Source organism: Sus scrofa, chromosome 2, assembly GCF_054392235.1.
Source record: "Sus scrofa isolate SSC_HxYL_T2T_F1_AM1 chromosome 2, Sscrofa_HxYL_maternal_Yorkshire_Landrace_v2.0, whole genome shotgun sequence".
NCBI classification, from domain to species: domain Eukaryota; kingdom Metazoa; phylum Chordata; class Mammalia; order Artiodactyla; family Suidae; genus Sus; species Sus scrofa.
Genome location: NC_139384.1, coordinates 18,378,798 through 18,401,456, shown reverse-complemented (window position 1 = coordinate 18,401,456; position 22,659 = coordinate 18,378,798). Strand labels below are relative to the sequence as shown.

The 22,659-nt window shown below is 54.5% G+C and overlaps 1 protein-coding gene across 18 annotated transcripts; it reads right to left on the bottom strand.

Annotated features, from left to right (window-relative positions):
* Window positions 1-187: 187 nt before the first annotated feature.
* On the bottom strand, window positions 188-21,956 carry MYBPC3 (myosin binding protein C3). Of its 18 annotated transcripts, none has more exons than XM_085011278.1 (33): window positions 21,880-21,956; window positions 19,756-20,022; window positions 19,055-19,168; window positions 18,884-18,976; window positions 18,647-18,795; window positions 17,751-17,868; window positions 17,210-17,258; window positions 16,956-16,985; window positions 16,271-16,324; window positions 15,035-15,052; window positions 14,448-14,770; window positions 13,599-13,731; window positions 13,105-13,229; window positions 12,920-13,025; window positions 12,658-12,824; window positions 12,130-12,295; window positions 11,396-11,502; window positions 11,282-11,311; window positions 6,813-6,952; window positions 6,514-6,600; window positions 5,670-5,829; window positions 5,276-5,380; window positions 4,999-5,187; window positions 3,810-3,944; window positions 3,433-3,600; window positions 2,619-2,707; window positions 2,313-2,508; window positions 1,910-2,049; window positions 1,530-1,689; window positions 1,296-1,432; window positions 837-1,023; window positions 603-638; window positions 188-497 (listed from the first exon to the last, which is right to left on the bottom strand). In XM_085011278.1, exons 1-32 carry the CDS (start codon window positions 21,902-21,904, stop codon window positions 628-630), a joined length of 3,978 nt encoding a protein of 1,325 aa, XP_084867404.1. In that variant the 5' UTR covers window positions 21,905-21,956; the 3' UTR covers window positions 188-497; window positions 603-627. The 18 variants fall into 18 exon arrangements, with proteins under 18 accessions (XP_084867404.1, XP_020940877.2, XP_084867405.1 ...); XM_021085218.2 differs by having other exon boundaries at window positions 603-747; window positions 14,607-14,770; XM_085011279.1 differs by having other exon boundaries at window positions 14,607-14,770.
* Between the last annotated feature and the right edge of the window lie 703 nt (window positions 21,957-22,659).

Genomic DNA, 22,659 nt, shown 5'->3' with positions numbered 1-22,659 from the left:
TCCTCAGCTCCTTCATCTGAAGGCGGGGAGACAGGTTCCTTCTAGTGTTACTGTTTTATGAATTTAGGATCCCATTTAGCCTCATTTAACTCATCCAGGAGAAAGAGTATCCGCTTTCAGTTTGCTTTCAAGATCAAGTAAATATTCCTGTGCTTTTTGTGAAAACAGGTACACTGGACAAGAGGAGTCAGTTCTGTGACTGCGCTGGTCTTTTATTGCCCTTATGTGCTGAGAAAACATGACAGGCCAGATGGGTCATCATTTCCTGAGTCCACACACACTTTGCCCCATAGATCTGCAAGCTTCCAACTGGAGCTTGGGCAGTTTGGTCTGTGTGGAGTCCCCCCCACCCCATGCCTGCTCGTCAAAACTACACTGCCCTCATGGTGCACCCCAAAGTCTAATATACACTTGCACACACACACATCTAACAGCAGGAAGGTGGCTTGTCCAGCTTCCTTCCAGGCTCCTGGCACATGGCGGGCATCCAGTTGTACCTGTGACACAGGTTTCCTTGTGAATGAGCTGGATTGACATCTTGCTAAGAGCCACTTGCACCTTTGATTTAGGCCTTGGGTGTCAGGGTGACCCGGAGCACGTACCTGCCATCCCAGGGAGCCAGCCTGGTCACTGAGGCACTGCGGGAGAGAAGGCGGCCTTCAGGAAGGCTCGGGGGAGCAGCAAAGTCCAGAAGCTTATACCATCTGGATGTGACAAAGTCACTGCTTTCTCTGGCCAGAGTGGCGGCTTAGGCAAGGACAGAAGAGCAAAAGCGGAGACCCTGCTGGCACCCGGCCTTTCCACCACCCAAGGCCCTGGCCCAGTGGATTCCTCACCTCGCACCTCCAGGCGGCACTCACACTGCGCCTCGCCTTGTAAGTTGGTGGCCCTGCAGACATAGACACCCCCGTCGAAGGGACAGGGCTTTCTAATCTCCAGAGTCAGCACACCCTGCTTGCTGAACATGCGGAAGCGGGCATCTTTGCCCAGGTCCAGGCCATTCTTGAACCAGGAAATCTGGGGCTGTAAATCAAGTTGACAGGAGGGAGGGAGACCTGTCAGGTTAGATGGGCCCAGGCAAGAACCTAGTGAGACTGGGTATTTTGTGTTTCTACTCTGGGCCCCGCCTGGAGTCCCAAATTATGCCCCAAAATGAGAATGAACAAGGAGCCTATAGAGTACCGAGGCCCTGGCCAGCGAGGGCCCTGACACTCAGACAGGGAAAGCAGAGGGGACAGGCTGGGGAGAGGATGGCCATCTGGGTCTGCCTGGACCAGGGCCCCCAAGTTCCTTACCTTGGGGCTCCCCCGGACAGCACAGCAGAGGGTAGTGTTATAGCCAGCGATGACCGAGCGGTTCACTAGGGGACGGGTGAAGCTTGGAGCCTCGGAGAAGTCCAGGGCCTTGTAGCTGGGTGGCTCATATTTGATGGCTGTGGGTGACACGATGTGGTACCAAAGGGTCACTATCCAGCCAGGCTTGCCTCCCTGCCCCAGCTCCCCTAGGGGATGGGAGTGAGAGGACAGCACCTGGTCTGGGGATGAAGACAGGCTCCTTGGTGGTGGAAGCTCTGTCGCTGGGCCCCACTGTGTTGTGGCTGAAGACCCGGAAGTAGTAGCCATTGCCAATGACGAGCTCCGAGACCACGCAGTGGGTACGGCGGTAATGCTCCAAGACGGTGAACCACTCCTGGGGTGTGGAAGAAAGGGATGGAGTCTCTGGAGCAGGCCCTGCTTCTTGCCAGGGTCCTCTCTTGAGTAACCCCTGGTGTCTGCACCCCAACCATGGAGGGAACCAGATTGGAGATGAAAGGAGGGCCCAGTCTGAGGATCAGGAAGCAGCAGCTGGGGCCTAGGGCTGCTTGGACTCAGGCCAGGTGTATGGGGGATGCCCAGGCTCCCAGGCTCACCATGGTCCTTTTGTCAGCTTTCTGAACCGTGTAGCCCCAGAGCTCTGTGTTGCCATCATCCTGGGGTGGCTTCCACTCCAGAGCCACGTTAAAGCCCCATGTCTCAATGACCCGAATATCCTGGGGAGGACTTGGTTTGTCTGCAGGAGACAGAGCCAGCTGCAAACCCCACACCGCTTGGGGTTGACACTGCCTGTATGAGTACAGGCACGGATATCACACTCCACGGCTCCTGCCCCTTCCAGCCAGGACATGGCCTGCCAGCTTCTGCAGGACCTCTGGGCACCCCGGAGGAGGGGGCCCCAGGCCTGGAAGATGAGCGCCCTAGGCTGGGGCCCCAGGTCAGACCCTGGATCCTGACTGAAAGCACAGGGGCTCAGAGGGAGGGCCTAATGCCACATACCAATGACCTGCAGAACCAGCTCGGCCTTGTCCTCCATATTCTCGATGCGCAACGTCACCTGGTAGGTGCCTGAGTGGGCCCGGCGCGCGGCCCGAATGAACAGGATGGTGTCCGTGGGGCTGTTGCGGATGCTCACCTCCTCACCTGCCAGTGGCTGCCCCTCTTTGGTCCAGGTCACCTGAGGCCGGGGCTTGCCCTGTGGGGAGGACAGCTCTCCCTACTGGCCACTGTCCCCAGCCTGGCTGAGACCTATGTCTGCCGGGCATGGATTGCGTGCTTGAGGGACAGGGAAGGGAGCCCCCTCACCTGGAAAGGAATGAGGAGGTTCACAGGCTCCCCGACCTTCCTCTGGATGGTCTGGCGAAGGTGCCTGGGCAACTGGAGCCGTGGCCTCTCTATGGGTAGGAGTTGCCAGCTCAGTGTAGGGCTCGAGAAGCGCCACAGGGCCCGGAGAGCTGCAGCTAGGAAACCTGCTGCCTGCTGGGCCTCCTCTCCTTCAGCTCCCCAACCCGGCCCCAAAGGTTCACAGAGCTCCTGATTCCATCTGAGCCTCAGCACACTACTACAACAAGCAGGGATCACAGAGGGTGAACACTTGTTTGGGAGTCACAGAGCAAGTCAGTCACAAGCCAGGATACAAATCTAAGATTTTGGACTCTATGCCCCATGCTGTTTCCACCCCATTTGCTGTGTCTTTTCCACTCTGAGAATCGGTCTTTACATGAATGATCCTTTGCTCTCATTAGAATAATGGGAAGTGGATCTCGGATGGGCCAATGTGACCCCAAATGACCTCACTTCTTAGTCCTGAGCACACGGACAATACCTACCTGTTGGAGCTTAGAGACTCACAGAACAGAGCTCGAAGGTGATGGTATGGTGACCTACATTTTCCTGGTCCAGAACTGGGAAGGTGGGAGTAGGGGACTGACAGAAAAACCAAGAGGAAGGCCCTCTCTACACGCCTGGCCTGGGCCACAGGTAAGGTCCTGATCTCTCCCAGGCCTGCCAGCACTTACCCCTCCCTCTAGTAGGATCCCCCGGACTGTCCCCACCTTCACTGGACCCCAAGGGCCAGAGTGCCAGTGGGGGGCTCATCCCTGCAACAGGGGCCACTCACGCAGTATCTCCTGCACTGTCACAGGCTCCTTGGTGGTGACAGGGGCTCCAGGCCCTGCCACGTTGTGCGCCCGCACGCGGAAGAGCAGCCGGGCCCCCGTGGGTAGGTCCTTTACCAGCATTGTCGTCCGCTCTGTCAGCCCCTGCAGGGCATCCACCCACTCCGAGCCTGGAGGTGGGGGCGGGGGTCAAGGCCATAGGCAATGTCAGTATCAACACCCCATCCTGCTGCCCACCTCCCTCGTGGCTGACTGGGACCTCCCCTGCAGACAGGAGCCCAGCAGGGTGCGAGGGGCCTGGCGGGGTCGGGGGCGGCGGGGGCAGTTCAGAGAAGGGTGCTGGGAAGCAGAGGGCCCAGGGCTGGGCAGGCGCTCTCACAGCCCTCCCGGCAGTACTCCAGGCTGTAGCCGTCCAGGCCTCCGGCTCCCACACGCTCCGGGGGCCTCCACTTGAGGGAGACCGTGGTGTCAGAGACATCCTCCACCGCCAGGTGGGTGGGCTCGCTGGGGGGGCCTGGGCAGAAGGGCGGCAGAGAGGGGTCTGAGTGAGTCCGTGCCAGCCGGGGAAGCTGAAGGACCGTGACCCAGGGAAATCTTCCCCCTTTGACGGACTTTCAAGCGCTTTGAGAAATATTTTAGCTCCACTGAAAGGCATGCCTCTAGATAGGCTTAAAAACAAACACAAACAGCAACAGCAGTTACAGAAGAGATCTAAAAAGGAGAAAAAAAAAAAAAAAAAGCCAAAGAACACTGACATGCTTAGAAGGAGCCACTTCTATCAGATAACACAGTAAATACTATAAATGTAATTTAAGGAAAAACTAGCCTAAACATCTAAAGTTCCTGGTGCTGTATGGTTAAGTTGACTGAAAGCTGAGAAAAGCTGAGCAGTCAGTCCCTCGAGAGAAAGGCCCAGCTCCTTCTCCCTACAGGCACTCCCTTCCAGCCAATTCCCCAAACTCTGCCCCTACCTGTGTCTGTCCCACCACAGCCACCCCCCACCCTGTCCTCATGCCCCCTGGAAGGAACAGGTGTCCGAGGGAGCCTGCCACACCCTCAGTGTCTGTTCTGCTCTCAACCCCCATTATACAGATGTAGAAACTGAGGCTTCGAGAGGATGACTCCACATGTCTCTCCTGGGACGAAAGAGCTGGCTCTGCACACCCCATCTCTGATTCCTGGTCCAGGGCTCTTCCCACGGACAAACACCCTTTGGACCCTGTCCCCTGGTTAACTAACCCTGACTGAAGGGATTGGGGAACAGGGGACAATTAACATTTCCTGGGCACCTGCTGTGTGCCAGGTGCTCTGCCTGAATCACCTCAGTTCATCCTGACAGTTAAATGAAGTAGATATTGTCATTATTCCCACTTTATAGACCTGGGAAGTGAGTCTGGAGAAGTGTGTCTTAGCTCCACCTGCTAATATGGTGACCCTGATCAAGTCACTTAACCTCTCAGAGCCTTACTCTCTTCACCCAGGAAATTAAGGTGATTAACAGGACCACAGCTCGAAACCGCCCACAGAGCAGCTGCTGTTATTACTGGGTCCCCACCGGGCAGGCTCACCAATGGGCATGAAGGGCTGGGAGGCGGGGCTGGGCCTGGACATGCCCACTGCGTTGACAGCATAGACTCGCATCTCATAGACCACGCCCTCGATCATGCGCCGCGCCTCGAGGCTCAGCTCCCGCAGCAGGTCGAAGTTCAGCCGCATCCACCGGTAACTCTTCTTCTTTTTGCGCTCCAGGATATAGCCTGACAAGGGAAGGCGGGAGTTCTGGTGTGAGGCGCAGGCACCCCAGCAGCCCCTGCCCTCGACTCTGCCCCCCTGACCTCGGCTCACCCAGGACCGGCTGCCCGCCATCGTAGGCAGGAGGCTCCCACTGCACCGTGCAGGAGTCCTCGCCCACGTTGCTGATCTTTGGGGCCGCAGGGGCATCCGGCACATCTGGAGGGGGTGGACCCACATCAGCCCTGCCTGGCCGAGGCCAACGCTGCTCATCCCCTCACCACCCCAAGCAGCAGTGGGCTGCCTCCACTGCTCCCAGTGATCTTTCTAGAATGTGGTTCTGTGATCAACCTCTTACAGCTCCCCATTGCCCATATATACCCACATCCTAGTCCCAACCCTCCCTATGGATCTGTGTGCCTTCCAGTGTTTGCTGAGTGACTAAGTCAGTGAATGGATGAGTCCTCCCTCCTTGCTCCTGTCTTGCCCGCCTGGACCCCTGCCTCACCGATGACCTTGACTGTGAGGTTGACCTGGTCCTCGCCCACAGGGTTCTTCACTGTGACAACGTAGACGCCCTCATCTTCCTTTTCCGCCCCCTCAACAGTGAAGATGCTGCGGTCTTTGGTGGTCTCTACTCGGACTCTGCCCTCAGTTTCACACAGCAGCTGGTGGGGGAGGAGGAGTTGGGGGGAAGGGCACAAGTCAGACTCGAGGGGCTTCTGCAGCCTCTGCAACAGCCCAGAGCCCCGAGATGGGAACAGAGCTCAGGGCAGGGTCTGCTGGGGAGACACAGCATACGTGGAAACTGTGCCCATGTGAGCATCTAGTCCAAAACCCTTTCCACCTGCCTTGAGCACGACACCAGGGCAAGGGTCATGGGCTTTTAGGCAATCACCTGGCTTCTCTGTGCCTCAGTTTCCCTATCGGCTGAATGGGAGTAACATGATCTCACTGAGCTATTGTTGAGGAACCCGGAAGACCTCAGCTGGGTAAAGGAACCAGCACTCAGAGGAGGAAAAGCTGGCCTAAGTGGTGCCCCTGCAGCTACCCTTACTAAAAAGTGCCAGGGAATCTATGCCCCAGCTGGAAGCACAAAGTCAAGGTTAACTCAGGAAGACAGGAGGCAAGATCGCCCCCACCACCACCCAAGTCACAAGGGCTTTCTGACCATGGTGAGGGTGTGAACATGTGTCTGTCTGAGGCGTGAGGGCCCCTGGAGAACCTGCCTGGGGTAGAAGCACAACTGGCCAGATGTGGCATCTTCACAGAGACCTTGCCTGAGGGTGGACACCATGTGGGCAGAAAATGACCGAGGGCAAACTGGGCCAGCCAGTGTTAGCCTCACTCACCTTCCTGTCAAACACCCACTCGTCGCTGGCACCTGAATCTCCTGCGGCATCGGCATCGGGGGCTGGCCCTGCTGGGATCTTATTCCCCTGAGAATAGCAGGAAGGAAGGAGGGAGGGGGAGAAGGAGTCCCTGCCAAGCACCCCTGTCCTGTCTCTCCCTTGCCCACCTCTCAGCTGGCTGAGCCTCCGTGCTCCCAGTTAGCAGCCAGTATGGGGCATATACAGCTGGGGTAGGGAGCAGGTCCCAGCATGCACTGCTCCTATACAGATGGGGGAGTTTGGGGAGGGATCCACAGTACCTTTGTAATGGTCTTCTGCCAAATCACAGTGGGAGCAGGGTCCCCGGAGATAGGGACGTCCAGACGTAGCTTGTTCCCAGCCACCACCACGATGGTATCTGGCTTGCGGCCTGGGCAGTCCAGGTGGATCTTGGGAGGTTCTGGTGGGGAGATGATACAGGTCAGAGAAAAGGAAGGGGCCCAAGGCCTACGAAAGACAGGAAAACTAGAAGAAGCACATGCTCCTGGTGGTTTTTGTTGTTTGTTTTCTTGTTAGAGCTTCACCTGCAGCATATGGAAGTCCCCTGGCCAGGGGTCAAATCAGAGCTGCAGCTGTGGCCTAGGCCACAGCAACGCAGGATCCTTAACTCACTGAGTGAGGATAGGGATCAAACCTGCATCCTCACAGAGACAACATCAGACCCTTAACCCTCTGAGCCACAATGGGAACTCCCTGGTTATTTTTTTTAAATTAACTTTATTGAGGTAGAGTTTGCACACAATAAAATGCCGAGATCTGAGCATGCAGCTTGGTGAGTTTTGTCAAGTGTATTCACCTACGTAACCACCGCCCAATCAAGATCTAGAACATTTTCGTCTTTCCAGAACTTCTGGGAGAGGTTTATAACATCAGGTCACCTAGTGCAGCACTTCTCAAACTGTGTTTGGGGGACACCAATCTTCTCCCAGAAAAAACCAAAAAAGTTTCCATGGCCAAATAAATTAGGAAACCCTGGGCTAAACAAAGTTAAGCAGGATTTTTCAGAGCCCTTGACATGCTAATGCACCTTCTAACCAACAAGAGGTAGAACAGGTGTTCAGTGTTTCCCAAATTTATTTCACCACAGAACTCTTTCAAAATGGAGTATCCGAGTTCCCGTCATGGCTCAGCAGTTAATGAACCCGACTAGCATCCATGAGGATGCAGGTTCAATCCCTGGCCGTGCTCAGTGGGTCAAGGATCCGGTGCTTCCGTGAGATGTGGTGTAGGCTGCAGACGTGGCTCAGATCTGGCATTGCTGTGGCTGTGGTGAGGCTGGCAGCTGCGACCCCTAGCCTGGGAACTTCCATATGCCAAGGGTATGGCTCTAAAAAAAAAAAAAAAAAAAAAAGGAAAAAAAATTTCTTTTAAATGGAGTATCATATTAAATGACCCCTGTGCAGAAAGCCCTGACATAAAGCATACCTCAGCCTGATTTATTCTCAAGTTAGGATTCTAAAACGCCTGATTACACACAGACACATAGATCAATAGAACAGACTAGAGATCCCAGAAATAAACTCACACAGCTAGGGACAATTAATCTTCAACAAAGGAGACAAAACCATCTCTTCAGCAAGTGGTGTTGGAAAAGTTGGAGAGCCGCATGTAAGCGATGAAGTTAGAACACACCCTCACACCAGACACAAAAATAAACTCAAAATGGTTTAAAGACTTAAATATAAAACAGCTCTTCCTCTCTTGCTTTCTGTCTCCCCCTCCAGACCCGCCCCCACCCAGCCTGCCTGTGCCTATATTTTCTCCACATCAATATCCTCTCTTCAAATACTTAATTGCCTCACTAAAAAAAACAAAAACAAACAAACAAAAAAACCACCATCTCTTCAGGAAGTGGTGTTGGAAAGGTTGGAGAGCCGCATGTAGATGATGAATTAGAACACACCCTCACCCCAGACACAAAAATAAACTCAAAATGGTTTAAAGGCTATAAACATAAAGCAAGACCCCATAAAACTCCTAGAAGAGAACATATGCAAAACTTTCTCCAACATAAATCATAACAACGTTTTCCTAAGTCAGTCTCCCAAGGCAAAAGAAATAAAAGCAAACATAAACACATGGGACCTGATGAAACATACAAGCTTTTGCACAGCAAAGGAAACTATAAACAAAATGAAAAGACAACCTATGAACTTGGAGACAATATCTGCAAATGATGCAATCAATAAGAGCTCAATTTCCAAAATATACAAACAGCTCATACAATTCAATAACAAAAAAATCCCCAAACAACCCAGACTTTCTTGGTGGCTCGGCAGGTTTAGGATCCAGTGTTGTCACTGCTGTGGCACAGGTTCAATCCCTGGCCCAGGAACTTTCCCATGCCTCAGGCAGCCCGCCCCCACAAAGTAAAACAACACAATTGAAAAATGAGCAGAAGACCTAGACATTCCTCCAAAGAAAACAGACCGAGGCCAATAGGAACAGGAAAAGATGCTCAACATTGCTAATCATCAGAGAAATGCAAGTCAAAACTACAATGAGGTACCTACCACCTCACATCAGCCAGAATGACCATCATTAATAAGTCTACAAATTGGAGTTCCCATTGTGGCTCAGCGGTAACAAACCCAACTAGTATCCTTGAGGGCAGAGGTTCAATCCCCGGCTACACTCAATGGATTAAGATCCAGTGTTGCGGTGAGCTGCAGTGTAGGTCACAGACATGGCTCAAATCTGGTGTTGCTGTGGTGGTGGTGTAGGCCAGCAGCCATGGCTCTGATTTGACCCCTAGCCTGGGAACTTCCATACGCCTTGAGTGCAGCCTTGAAATTAAATTTAAAAAAATAAGTCTACAAATAATAAGTGCTGGATAGGGTATAGAGAAAAGAGGCCCCTTCTACACTGTTGATGGGAATGTTAATTGGCACAGCTGCTATGGAAAACAGTATGGAGGTTCCATAAAAAATTAGAGTTGCCTGCTTCCTGTGTGGCTCACAACAAAAATTAGAGTTGCCATATGATCCAACAATCCTACCCCTGGGCATACACCCAGACAAAACTGTAATTCTGCACCCCTGTGCTCATAGAAGCATTATTTACAATAGCCAAGATGTGGAAACAACCTGAATATCCATTGACAAATGAATAAAGAAGATGTGGTACATACATACAATGGACTATTACTCGGCCATTAAAAAGAATTAAATAATGCTATTTGCCATGGACAGTCCTAGAGATTATCACACTAAGGGAGGTTAAGTTGAATAGCGAAAAAAAAAAACCATATGGTATCATTTAGATGTGTAATCTAAAATATGACGCAAATCAACACATCCATAAAATAAAATCAGACTCACCGACATAGCAAACAGATTTGTGGGGCAGGAGGGATGGGGCAAAGGCTTGGGAGTTTGGGATTAGCAGAGGCAAACTGCTACATACAGAATGGATAAACAACAAAGTGCTATTATATAGCACTGGGAATTATATTCAGTATCCTGTGATAAACCATAATGGAATAGAATATGAAAAAGAACATACAGGAGCTCCCATAGTGGCTCAGCAGTAACAGACCCAACTGGTATCCAGGAGGACATGGGTTTGATCCCTGGCCTTGCTCAGTGGGTTAAGGATCACGACTCGAATCCCATGTTGCTGTGTGGCTGTGGTGTAGGCAATTCCAACTCAACCCTTAGCCTGGGAATTTCTGTATGCCACGGGTGCAGCCCTAAAAAGCAAAAAAAAAAAAGTATGTGTGTATGTGTATATATATATATACACACACATAAGAATAGCAGAAATTGGAGTTCCCGTCGTGGCGCAGTGGTTAACGAATCCGACTAGGAACCATGAGGTTGCGGGTTCGGTCCCTGCCCTTGCTCAGTGGGTTAATGATCCGGCGTTGCTGTGAGCTGTGGTGTAGGTCGCAGATGCGGCTCGGATCCCGCGTTGCTGTGGCTCTGGCGTAGGCCAGTGGCTACAGCTTCGATTCAACCCCTAGCCTGGGAACCTCCATATGCCGCGGGAGTGGCCCAAGAAATAGCAATAACAACAACAACAACAAAAAAGACCAAAAAAAAAAAAAAAAAAAAAGAATAGCAGAAATTAACAGAACACTGTATATCAATTAAACATCAATAAAAGTAAAGTTAAAGAAAACATTCCTCATGTCATGGGCACAGCAGAAAAAAAAAAAAAAGCAGGAGAGGTACTTCTAAAAGCAAGGATTTAATAAAATCTCCCATTAGTAAGTCATTTGAAAGCTCACACACACCACCATCTCAGCTCATCTTTCCTACCACCCTGTGGGGAGGCACTTGAGGATCCCCATTTTATTTTATTTTATTTTATTTTATTTTTTGTCTTTTTGCTATTTCTTGGGCCGCTCCCGCGGCATATGGAGGTTCCCAGGCTAGGGGTCTAATCGGAGCTGTAGCCACCGGCCTACGCCAGAGCCACAGTAATGCGGGATCCGAGCCGCGTCTGCAACCTACACCACAGCTCACAGCAACGCCGGATCGTTAACCCACTGAGCAAGGGCAGGGATCGAACCCGCAACCTCATGGTTCCTAGTCGGATTCGTTAACCACTGCGCCACGATGGGAACTCCAGGATCCCCATTTTAGAGACGAGGAAACTGAGGCTCAGAGATCATAACTGGCTCATGGTTCCAAATGGCAGAGCTGGGGCTCCTTGCTTCCCTCTGTGAGTGGATGGGAGACACAGGTGGGGTATGGGAGGCAACACACAGGGACCCAAGACTCACCCTGTCTAGGCACGAAGTCGATCTTGACCTCTGCAAGAGAAGGAAGAGCGATTGGCACCACAGTGAAGGCAGGGCCCAGTGACAGGGGCCCCATGCCCCACAGCACCTCCTCACCCATGAAGTGGAGCTTAGCAGACAGGTTACAGGCAAAGCCTTCGGGTACAAAGCTGTAGTCCGCCTCGTCTGCAGGTGTGACGTCGTCAATGGTCAGCTTGTGGACCCTACGGGGAAGTGGTGGCTCAAGGGACCCTGCTGGGCCAGGTACTCCTGGCCTCACTATACACCCCAGCCAGGGCTCAGGGGGCCCTCACCCACCCTAGCTCAATGGTGTTCTAAAATGCCTTCTTTCTCTATTTTTGAATTTTTCAGCTCCCTTGCATGTCTTCAGAGATAGGCAGTGTAGAAGTGTCTCCTTGGCTGGGTCCTTGGAGACTGGGCAGGGGCTAGTCTCATTATCTCTGTGACCTTGGGTCCAGCATGGGACAGCCCAGATACTCGGAGCATGAGTAAGACAGTGGGAGAGGGTGAGGGCCCCTGGCCAGAGCCAGCCTCCCCCTGGCCTCCTGCCCAGCTCTGGTCACGAGCTGGGGGAGGGGCCTGGGGGGCTTCGTCCTTCTCTCTCTCCTTCTCTGTATGCTTCTGCCTCTCCATATCTGTCTCCTTTTCTCTGTCCATCTGTTTCTCCTTCTGTCTCTATTTCACTCTCAGTCCTGTCTGTCTTTTCTGTCCATTTGTCTTTGTCTCTCCCTTGCTCTGTCTCCATCTCAGTTTGTCTCTCTGCCTGTTTCTCCCTCTATGTGTCTGGCAGCTCCCCCCATCCCCGTCTCTGGTGCACCCGGAACACTCACCGCCCGATGTGGGACACCTTTATGCGGCTATCAGGCACCAGCTCCTTCCCGTTCTTCAGCCACACACCCCGTACGTTCTCATCTGACACCTCACACTTGAACACGGCCTGGTCCTTGGCGCCCACAGTCAAGTCTGCGATGCTCTGGTACACCTCCAGTTTCTTCTCTGGGGAGCAGGGCAGAGCCAGTGAGCTGGGGAGGGCGTGTGTGGGTATGGATGTGAATCCATGGAGATCACACGGGCTTCTGAACACGAGTCCTTGCATGAGGGTAATGCATGTGTGCCGGTGACAGTGCCATGTACACAAGGAACCTCAATTGTGAGGGGGTGGGTGACGCTAACCAGGCCATCTGAGCCTCCCAATACCCTCTGAGGTGGTCACCTCAGCATCCCCATTTTACAGATGAGAAAGGTGAGGCTTGGGGTGTTAGTGACTGGCCCAAGGCCACAAAGGCCTCAACCTCGGCTTTGCCTGATTCCTGCATGTGCCTGGGGGGCTGGGGCTGAGGGACCTCCCCAGGCCTCACCCTGCACGATGAGCTCGGCCAGTGCCTGGCCCCCACTAGTGTGCAGTGCATAGTGCCCGGCATCCTCCAGTGTCGCCTCGTTGATGATCAGGTGGTGTTTCTGGCCATCCTTCTTGAACCGGTATTTGAAGGTCTCCTCCCGGGTCAGCTCCACCCCGTCCTTCAGCCTGGCCAGAGGGTGGGCAACAGGTGCCAGGGATTCCTCTGGGGATGTTCCCGGCGCCCCACCCCACCTGTGCATCCCTCTGCCTCTGGTGCTCACCATTTGACCTGGGCCCCCTCCTCAGACACTTCACACTCAAACTCCACTCGCTGACCCACCATCACCAGCTGGTCCTCCAAGGGCCGTGTAATCAACACAGGGGGCTCTGCCAAGCAAAAGAGCATGATGCATAGGTTGCTCTGTGGGCCCCATCGCCTCCCAGGGTCTTGGGGTCCCAAGCCCACCTTTGACAAAGAGCTCAGTGCTGCACTTCTCACCACCCACCACACACTGGTAAGCCGCGTCATCAGCCAGCGAGCACTGGCTGATGGTCAGCATGCGCTTGGTGCCGATGGACTCAAAGATGTACCTGGGGGGCCGAGGAGGAGTGGTGGGAGAGTCATGGACTCACCTCCTAGGCCCTAGGTGTCCCCTCAAACCCCCAAGCCTCACCCCAAGCCTTCCAGGAGCCTTACTTGCTGTGGAGCAAAAGAGGCCATTGGTCCGATGGGAGGAAGTGAGACCCACAGAAAATGAGAAGGGGCGGAACCGGGAAGAAACAGAAAGATGGGGAGTTAGACTGGGAGAGAAATGGCAGGAGATGGAGAGAGAGGGAGTGAGAGCTGGGCGGACAAGGAGAGCATAGGTGGAGAGGCAGGGAAGGTGCGTGGGAAGTAGCCCCCCCCCCCAGCATCCCCTCTTCCCAGCACCCCCAGAACTTGCTCCGCTCCCGCCGCACCTGCCACTCATCTGGATCTCCTGTCCATTCTTAAGCCACTTGACCTCTGCGTCGGGGTCGGCTAGCTCCACCATCAGCCGGATCTTGTGGCCCTTGCTCACCTGGTAGGCAGGCTGCAGTTTCTTCTGAAAGGCTGAGCAACCCGCCTCAGGCCCCTGCTCCCCGGGCTGGCCTAGGTGAGGTTACACCCCCGCGGCCGCGGTCCTGTCACCCCTTCTCCCTGTGCCTCTGCTGTGCCTTTGTCTCTATATCTCTGCCTGTCACCTGCTTGTCTCTTTCTTGGGGTCCTCTCCACTGGCTCAACGCACGGACAGGGACTGGGGCTTCCAGAAAGACAGAAACTTGGCAGGAGACCGGGTGACAGGACAAATGGGCCTGCTTTCCACTCTGTTTTAACAACCACCCCCAGTTGTACGCCTTCCTACTGGAGCCCCTGCTGTCCCAACTCAGTTTCCAGGGTTCCCGTTTCAACTCTTTAACGGGGAAGGGCTGCCCCGAGTCCTCTCCTGTGACCCGCCTGGGGGCAAGGGGCGCTAACCTGCCCTCTCCTTTCCTCACCTGTGCCTGCTGTTTGCCTGTGAGTTAGATTAACCAGGCTCTTTTCTTCCCGGGTAGGGGTCTCTGGGTTAAACTACCTTCTTCCCCTTTCTCGGGCAGGCTTAAGCAGGCTTCCCTTCCTCCCAAGGGCGGATGGATGGGGGAGGAAGGGGCCGCCGGGCCGAACTTTGGCTGGGGAGGAAGGCTGGCCTGGGCTCCGTTCTCTTCCTATGGCGTCTCTCGCATAACGTGGCCTGTTCCTTTTCCTGTGCAGCAAGCTGCCAACCTGAGCACGCCCGCTTTTTCCCTCACCACACAAGACGGGGCTCCTTGGCTCTCTCCTTTCCTGGGCGTCTCTGCACCAAGCTCTTTTTCTGTGTGCGCGTGCGCACGTGCGTGCGTGCACGTGCGTGCGTGCGTCTGCGCAGCCGCAGACCTCACGGGCTTCTCTGCTTGGCTGGGGAGGCTCACCTGTGCTCTTCTTCTCATCCCGCTTGATGCCCTTGAGCCTTTTGAGCATGCCTCGCAGGTCGGTGATGCCGTGCTGGAAGGCGATGCGCTCGTATTCCGACGGGGGCGCATGTCGCAGGATCTCCCACACGTCTTCCTCCACCGGGGCCTCCAGCTTCGGGTCCCTGTGTTCCCCCGCCATGTGGAGAAGCCTCAGGGCAGCCCCAGGGCGAGGACAGAGCTGTGGCCCCCCTCTCCTCCCCAGTGGGAGCTTCCCCTCCCCCTCTGTCCCTTCCCTTCTGGTGGGGCAACTTGAGTCCGTGTGGGTCCCAGGCCAGGTTGGGGCGGGGGGGTCGGAGGGGTTAAGACTCAGTTTGAGGCGCTGGGAATAGGGAGGTGATCCTGGGTGAAGTAGGGGTGACAGGTATGGGATTTCATCCGACACTCACCGCGGGGTCCGGAAGCTGCTGCTCCAGACGGGACAGAAAAGCAGTGGACATATTAGAGGTGTAATACAGAAAAACAAACCTGATTCCATATTGTATTTGTTGCCTGTGCTTAGTCATGCTGGCTCTAAGCCTTTGTAAGAGAGAGTTGCCTATAGCGTAAAATATATATGATATCCCATTCTTAAGGCTTTGCTGCACAGCATTGACCTTTAAAGGTATAGAACACCTTTAATTCGTATAGAGATAAAAAGTTGCAGAACAGAAAATAATTGTCCTGTTGGAGGTTTACAGGAACTTGGTGACCAGACCTAAATGGGCAGCTGCAAGAACGAAGGATTTTTGACACCAAGAGGTTTGCAATAACCAACCACAACCCCTTCCCTTTTAGTATAAAAGAAGTCTGAATTCTAACTTGGATTCAAGACACCAAACTATGTCTTTGGGACACTAGTCCACCATCTTCTCAGTCTACTGGCTTTCCAAATAAGTCACTGTTCCTTGTCCCAACACGTTGTCTCTTGACTTATTGGCCTCTTGTGTGGCGAGCAGTACCAGCTTGGACTCAGTAACAAAGGCATGACCTACCCCCTATGGATGGCAGCCCATTGGTCCTCATCTCCCCCTACCTCCCTGCAGTCACACCTCTCCATTTATGGGGCACACTGTGGCCTTGTTTATTCGTCCTGAGTTCTGGCAGGTGGGTATCAGGAAAACCAGAGGCTCAGAGACTCACCCAGGTCAATCTGATCCCCAGCCAGTCATCTGTCATCCTTCCTGGCGAGGATAGCTACCAGATCCCCCCAGTGCCCTGCAGCCCTGAAACACCTGGCCCTGAAGCTTGTTCTCTGGGCTGCAGCAGCAGCATTGGTCATACTGCAGGGTCCAGGAGAGGGGGGGACAAAACACAGAGGACACGTCAGTTGCACTGGGCTGGGTGGGCAATTCCTGGGGATTGGGGGTCCTCTCCTAGCTTCTGGAATCTACTGAGATGAGCTATCACAGACTCAAGTGTAGGGTAGTCATGGGGATGCTGTGAGGATGTTAGTTCACAGGACGTAACCTCTGCGGAACCCTCCTACTCTTCCCAACACCTGGACTGTCCCACTTGACAGACAAGGAAACCAGCTCAGAGAGGTGTGGTGACCTGCTCAGGGCCACACAGCTGGAAAACTGCAATGCTGGGATTTGAAACCAGGCCTCACCACCTGTTCCAGGAGCTGCTACCCAGGGGCTCACCTCTTCCTCAGCAGCGAGCTGAAGTCCAGAGTCCCAGCATCCTCGTGGCTGTCACTATGGAGAGGAATCCTCAGTGAGGCCACAGTAGAGCCAACTAAAAAGGGCTTGGGGGAGTTTCCACGGTGGCAGACTGGGTTAAAGATCCAACAGCAGGAGTTCCCATTGTGGCGCAATGGAAACGAATCCGACTAGTATCCATGAGAATGCAAATCCATCCCTGGCCCTTGCTCAGTGGGTTGGGGATCCAGTGTTGCCGTGAGCTATGGTGTAGGTTGCAGACATGGCTCAGACCCCATGTTACTGCTGTGGCTGTGGCATAGGCTGGCAGCTACAGCTCCAATTCAACCTCTAGCCTGGAAACTTCCATATGCCACGGATGTGGTCCTAAAAAAGGGGGGAGGGGGGAGAATTGACAGCAGTGGCTCAGGTTGCTGCAAACGTGTGGGTTCTATTCCTGGCCCAGCACAGTGGGTTAAAGGATCTGGCATTGCCGCAGCTGCAGCGTATGTCTCAGCTGTGGCATGGATTTGGTCCCTAGCCTGAGAACTTCCATATGCCGTGGGTGTGGCCATAAAAAAAAGAAAGAAAGAAGAAAGGGCTTGGTAGTAGGGTGGCAGTGGGGGGATGGAATGAGATGCTCCCTGCCCCTGGGGGGGTCTGTGTACGGGTGGGTAGGAAGAGGTACCTGATCCGACGACCACCTCCAGCCAGGCTCCTGTGGGGATTAGATGCAGTTCCTCACCTGCCCTGGGGGAGCTTACTCTCTTCCATCTCCATCTGCTTCAGCCCAGCCCCCCACATCATCCCTGGCTCTGACCACCCCTATCCCCCACATCACACCCCAGCCCTGGCCCCTCACTTCACTCTGACCCTGAACCCAAGGGGCCTCAGACCCCAGCACCAGCCTCCCCCAGGCCCTAAGGCAAGATGGCCACTCACGTGCGGCGAAAAGTTGATCGAAGGTCCAGGTCTCCTGGACCGATGGCCTCTGCGTTCAAAGAGGGGGATGAGTCAGGGGAAGGGGCTCCAGAGGGGGCCATCCCAGAAGCCTGCTCTAGGATCCCCTATGTCACAGACCTGCCCATTCATGACCCCTTAACATTGAGCATCTGTCCCAGGAACCCACCTTCTGAGCCTTTCCCAGCCAGGGCTGAGGTACCAGGGACATGGGTCCGTTTATGGTACCCATTCGAGGTGGTTCATCTCCCACCCATTTCAACTCCCCCTTCACCTATTCACCTGTGCCCAGGACATCAAGATGACTAAGACCCCATGCGAGATCTGGGTACAAGCCCCACCCCAACCCTGGAAGCCCCCATGGTTTCTTTCACACTTCTGCGAGAGCAGCAGTGGGCATGTGGTCAGTGGGTGTATGGCCCGGACTCGGCATAGCCTCCTTTGTGCTGGGAAATGGAGGCAGGTGCGAGGACAGGACCCTTGCAGAGGCCGAGCCCAGGATAGATGCCAGAGGCCCCCTCACCATGGACGATGAGGTTGAAGTTGCAGCTGTCAAATTTGTCCTTGGTGGATACCTCACAGCGGTAGCCACCAGCAAAGGTGGTCTGGGCATCTGTGATGTGCAGCTCAAACAGGTAGACCTTTGGAGGTGAGGTGTTAGAGGAGACTTGGGGCCAGGCCATGAGGCCCTTCACCCCTAAAGGAGACTGTGGGTGGCTAAAGACCACCAGCCTCTCACTGCTCAAGGTTTAAGTTAATCCATATGGTTTTATATAAATAGAAAAAGGGGTCCCTTCCCAAGATACATTGACTCCCCCCTGTAGGCACTGGGTGGTGATAAAATATAAATCTATGGTGGCTACACAGCAAATGGCATTCAGTTAAGATGAGGCACTTTTGTTCAGTGCACAGACCACACAACTGAACAGGTTGGCCCTTCCCTGCCAGAAACCCACTTCCTGGGCCAGTGCTGTGGAAGAGTGGAAGGAGCAGAAGCTGGGAGTCAAAGTGCAGGGTCTAGTCAACTCTGGGTGACCTCAGGCCAGCAACAACAGCCTCTCAAGCTTTGGTTTTGTCTGCATGAGAACTGTTGTGGTTGGTCATTGAGGGCCCCTTGGGCTCTGATACTTATCCATCCAGGGATTTATACTCCCACTGGCTGGTGCCTCCCAAGCCTTACTTTGTCCCCTTGGGACTATTATGCTCTCCCAGCCCCCCATGTCCTGCAGGTCCCCTGTGCCTCCCTGTAATCCTCTTTTGAGCATCCCTGTGAGCCCCTGGTCCCCCAACCAGCTTCCCCCATTCCCCATGATTCTCCTTTGCACTTCAAGTCTCATGGCGCCCACTCCGTGCCTCCTAAGGGCTCTCCATGTCCCCTTTCCATGCATCCCCATGACCCCGGTGCCCCGCAGACCCTACCTTGCTGGCCCGATCATAGGTGTCATGCAGCTGCAGATGTTGTCCCACCTTGCTGCTCAGGTCCACCCACTTGCCCTTGAACCACTTGACCACAGGTGGTTTCAGGAGGCTGGCCCCTGCCACGCGGGCTGAGAAGGTGATGCTCCCCCCTGCGGGATGGGGTGACAGCCTGGGGCTTAGGGGATGTCCTGCTGCCTCCCTCCCCACCCCTCGGCAAGCGCTCAGCCCCACACTCACCTACAGTCACCTCGCCATCCTGTGGCCGCATCACAAAGAGGCCGATGGGGTCGTCAGGGGCACTAGGGCCATCGGGGGCTGCTGAGCTTGATCCTGTGAGCAGAGGCCTTTGAGACCTGGCCTGGGACAGTCCCACCCACTGGCCTGGCCTCCCCACCCCGCCTCTCTTACCTTCGGGACTCGGAGAGCCTCCTTCTACCTCGGTGGCTGAGGCCAGGGCTTCTCCAGGGGCACCAGGAGCCTCGGTAGGGGCAGAAGCAGGTCCTGGCACAGGCTCTGCCTTCCCTGGAGGGGGTTGGGGAGGGGGATCATGGAGCAGCTTCTAAACAGAGACCTCTCCTCCTGTCCCTGGCCCTTCCCATCTGTGCAGTATGGGCAAAGTTTCATCCTGCCTGTGTCTCGCCCTCTCTTCATCCTCACTGGCCGCCAGTGCCCACATCCTGCTGGGTCAGCCTGAATATCCCTCCTGTCTTTCCCTAGACTCTGGTCTTGGTCCACCCCCCCCCACCCCCGCACAGAGGCAGGGCGGGGGCTTCCTCCAAGCCCACAGGCTCGTGGGGCTTCCCTGCCAACACACAGCCCACCAAGTTCCCATCGGTGTGGGGGTGTCCAGTGGGAGGGCAGCATTATGTCATTCATCTCTGAATTTCCCCCACCTCCACAACGGCTGAGAAGGCCAGGGAGTCATGTGGGGACACTCGGAGAGGTCTTGCTACAGAAAACACAAAAAAGCCAATGCTGGCTGAGGGCACAGCCAAAGCAAAGGCAAGAAAGTGGGAAAACACCTCCTGCACCCTGGGCGATGGAGAGGTGGCGGGGTTGCCCCTGCCCCCAGAAGCTCAAACTTCAGGGAAGGCTGCCCAGGGTCTTACCTGCTTCTAAGACCTTGAGGTCAAACTTGACCTTGGAGGAGCCGGCGATGACTGCGTAAGACCCCTGGTCGGCAGGGCCCACGTCCCGCACAGTCAGTGTGTGCCGTGTGCCCTCGGCTGCCAGGCCGTACTTGTCACTGGGGCTGATGTCACTGCCTGCCCGCTGCCAGCGAACCTTCACTCCTGCCCGTTCAGTCTCGGCCTCGAACACAGCAGGACTGCCAGCAGCCACCTCCACTGACCGTGGCTTCTTGCTGAAGGCAGAGACTGGGGGGCCAGCAGAGTCTGCAGGGGCCCCTGGCTTGCCTATGCACCCCACCCCTGAAGCCCCTCTTATTAAACATGGAGATAAGTGCTTTAATGATGAAATATGCTGAAAATCACATCACCCCATTTAATACTCCAGCGGCTATATGAAGTAGGAGCAGCTATCATGCCCATTTCTCAGATGAGGACTCCAAGGTTCAGAGAAGTTAAGTGACCTACCCAAGATCACACAGCCTATAGGCGGCACAGCCAAGCTTGTGGTCTAACCTCCACACACAAATTTTGCTGGGTATATCCCTGGATACATCACCCTCCCAGCCTGTGGAAGCCCAACCCCCCTTCCCCCACCAACAGGGGCCCTTGGCAAGGGACGTGGCTAAATTTGGCCTCTAAGGGCCTCAGGCTGAGAATCAGCAACTGAGATAAAGCTGGCCTGGGAGGGGGCTGGGCTGGGGAGCTGACCCTGACCAGGACAACCTTGGTAAGAACTCTGGGCTGTGACTTTCTCTGCCCTTGGCTGGGGTTCAGGGGCTTCCTAACCATCCTCTCCCAGAGCAGAGGGGCTGCGTGGGGGGGCCATGTCTGGTGTGGGGGCCACAAGGGTGCAGGGTCAGAAAGCAAAAACTTTCAAAGCTGGAAGGAGGCAACCCAACCCCTCGTTGTATAGATAGGGAAACTGGGACCCAGAGGGGAGGGACTTGTCTAAGAGTGTTGAGTGAGACTGGCTCAAGTCTAATTTGAGACTTTCTTTTTTTTGGGGGGGCTGAACCTGTGGCATATGGAAGTTCCCGGGCTAGGGGTTGAGTTGTAACTGCAGTTGCAGGCCTGCATCACAACCACAGCGGTGCCAGATCTGAGCCACATCTGTGACCTATACCACAGCTTTTGGCAATACTGGATCCTTAACCACTGAGCGAGGCCAGGCCTTGAACCTGCATCCTCGTGGATACTAGTTGGCTTCTTAACCTGCTGAGCCACAATGGGAATGCCTTTTTTTTTTTTTTTTTTTTTTTTTGCTATTTCTTTGGGCCGCTCCTGCGGCATATGGAGGTTCCCAGGCTAGGGGTCCAATCGGAGCTGTAGCCACCGGCCTACGCCAGAGCCACAGCAACGCGGGATCCGAGCCGCGTCTGCAACCTACACCACAGCTCAAGGCAATGCCGGATCGTTAACCCACTGAGCAAGGGCAGGGACCGAACCCTCAACCTCATGGTTCCTAGTTGGATTTGTTAACCACTGCGCCATGATGGGAACTCTGGCTCAAGTCTAGAGTCATCCTGGGGGCCCTCCTGCAGCAACTTTTTCCCAAACGGCAAGTCCAGGCCTAATTTTGCTGCAGGGATGGGATGGAGGCAGAGAAGGGGTCTCCCTGCGTCCTGAGAGTAGAGCAACTGCCCTTGGGGCTTTCTGCCCTGACTCTCTTCCCCTCTGTACTCCTGACTCTGGTTTACTTTCATCAGAAGGATGGAAAGGAGAAACTAAGAATCGCAAAAGGCCCAGGATGGAGTTCCCGTTGTGGCTCAGCTGGTTACGAACCTGACAAATATCCATAAGGATGTGAGTTCGATCCCTGGCCTCGCTCAGTGCGTTAAGGATCTGGCGTTGCCATGAGCTATGGTTTAGGCTGGCAGCTGCAGCTCCGATTTGACCCCTGGCCTGGGAACCTCCATAATGCTGTGAATGCAGCCCTAAAAAAAGAAAAAAAAAAAAAAAAAAGGCCCAGGAGGACAGTTCCCCCTATCCTGGGGCTCAGAGGCCTCATCCCCCTCAGGAACTTGCTCCTAGGCACCCCCCAATTGCAGATGCCCCCAGCCCTCCCTGCCCCACACTCAGCCCCAACCCCAGGCCTGGGGCTACCTGGTTTCTTCCCTGGCTCAGGCATCTCGGAGAGGTCACCAGGAACTGAGCAGGCACAGGCTCCCCAAAGAGAATCTGAGCAGGCACCCGTCCCCCTACTATATAAGGGGCTGCCCCCTCCCCAGGCCCTCCTTATCTGCACCCTGCCCAGCCACCTGCTAAATATAGACAAATTCCAGAGATCAAGGGCTCTCCAGGAGAATGTGGGGCCCCATTGTGCCTGGCTGGCCCCTGGCCCCTCCCCCATCAGCCCACTATCACAGCTTCTGTCCCCCAATCCTCCCTGAACTTCAGGGGTACTCCATGCCCTGTCTGTACGTCTTCTGACAGGTAAATCATGTGGTGGAAGTGTGCAGGGCCCTTAACTCTGAGGCTGATGGGTCAAACGCATCCTTGCCAGGTAGTGGTTATGTGCACAAACCCTGGGCCGGGCTGCCCTGCATCCTGGCTGCCCTGAATCACTATTTCTCTGTGACCTTCTGCCCCGTGACTGCCCCTACACCCACCTCCAGGTCACATCACGAATGTCAGTTGCTACCCAGAAAGAAGGAAATTACGTGTGACCCACTGCAAGCAAGACCCAATACCGGGGAAGTTCATTTGTCCCCCGTCATCAGGGGGAAGGAATTCTATACACAAGCGTTGTCCATGTGGTCAAAACCTACTCGCCTTTTCAACACTGAAATCATTCTTTTCTGCCATTTTAACCACATTTAAAAGGCATCTCATGGAGTTCCCATGTGGCTCACCTAGTTAAGGATCCAACGTTGTCACTGCTTT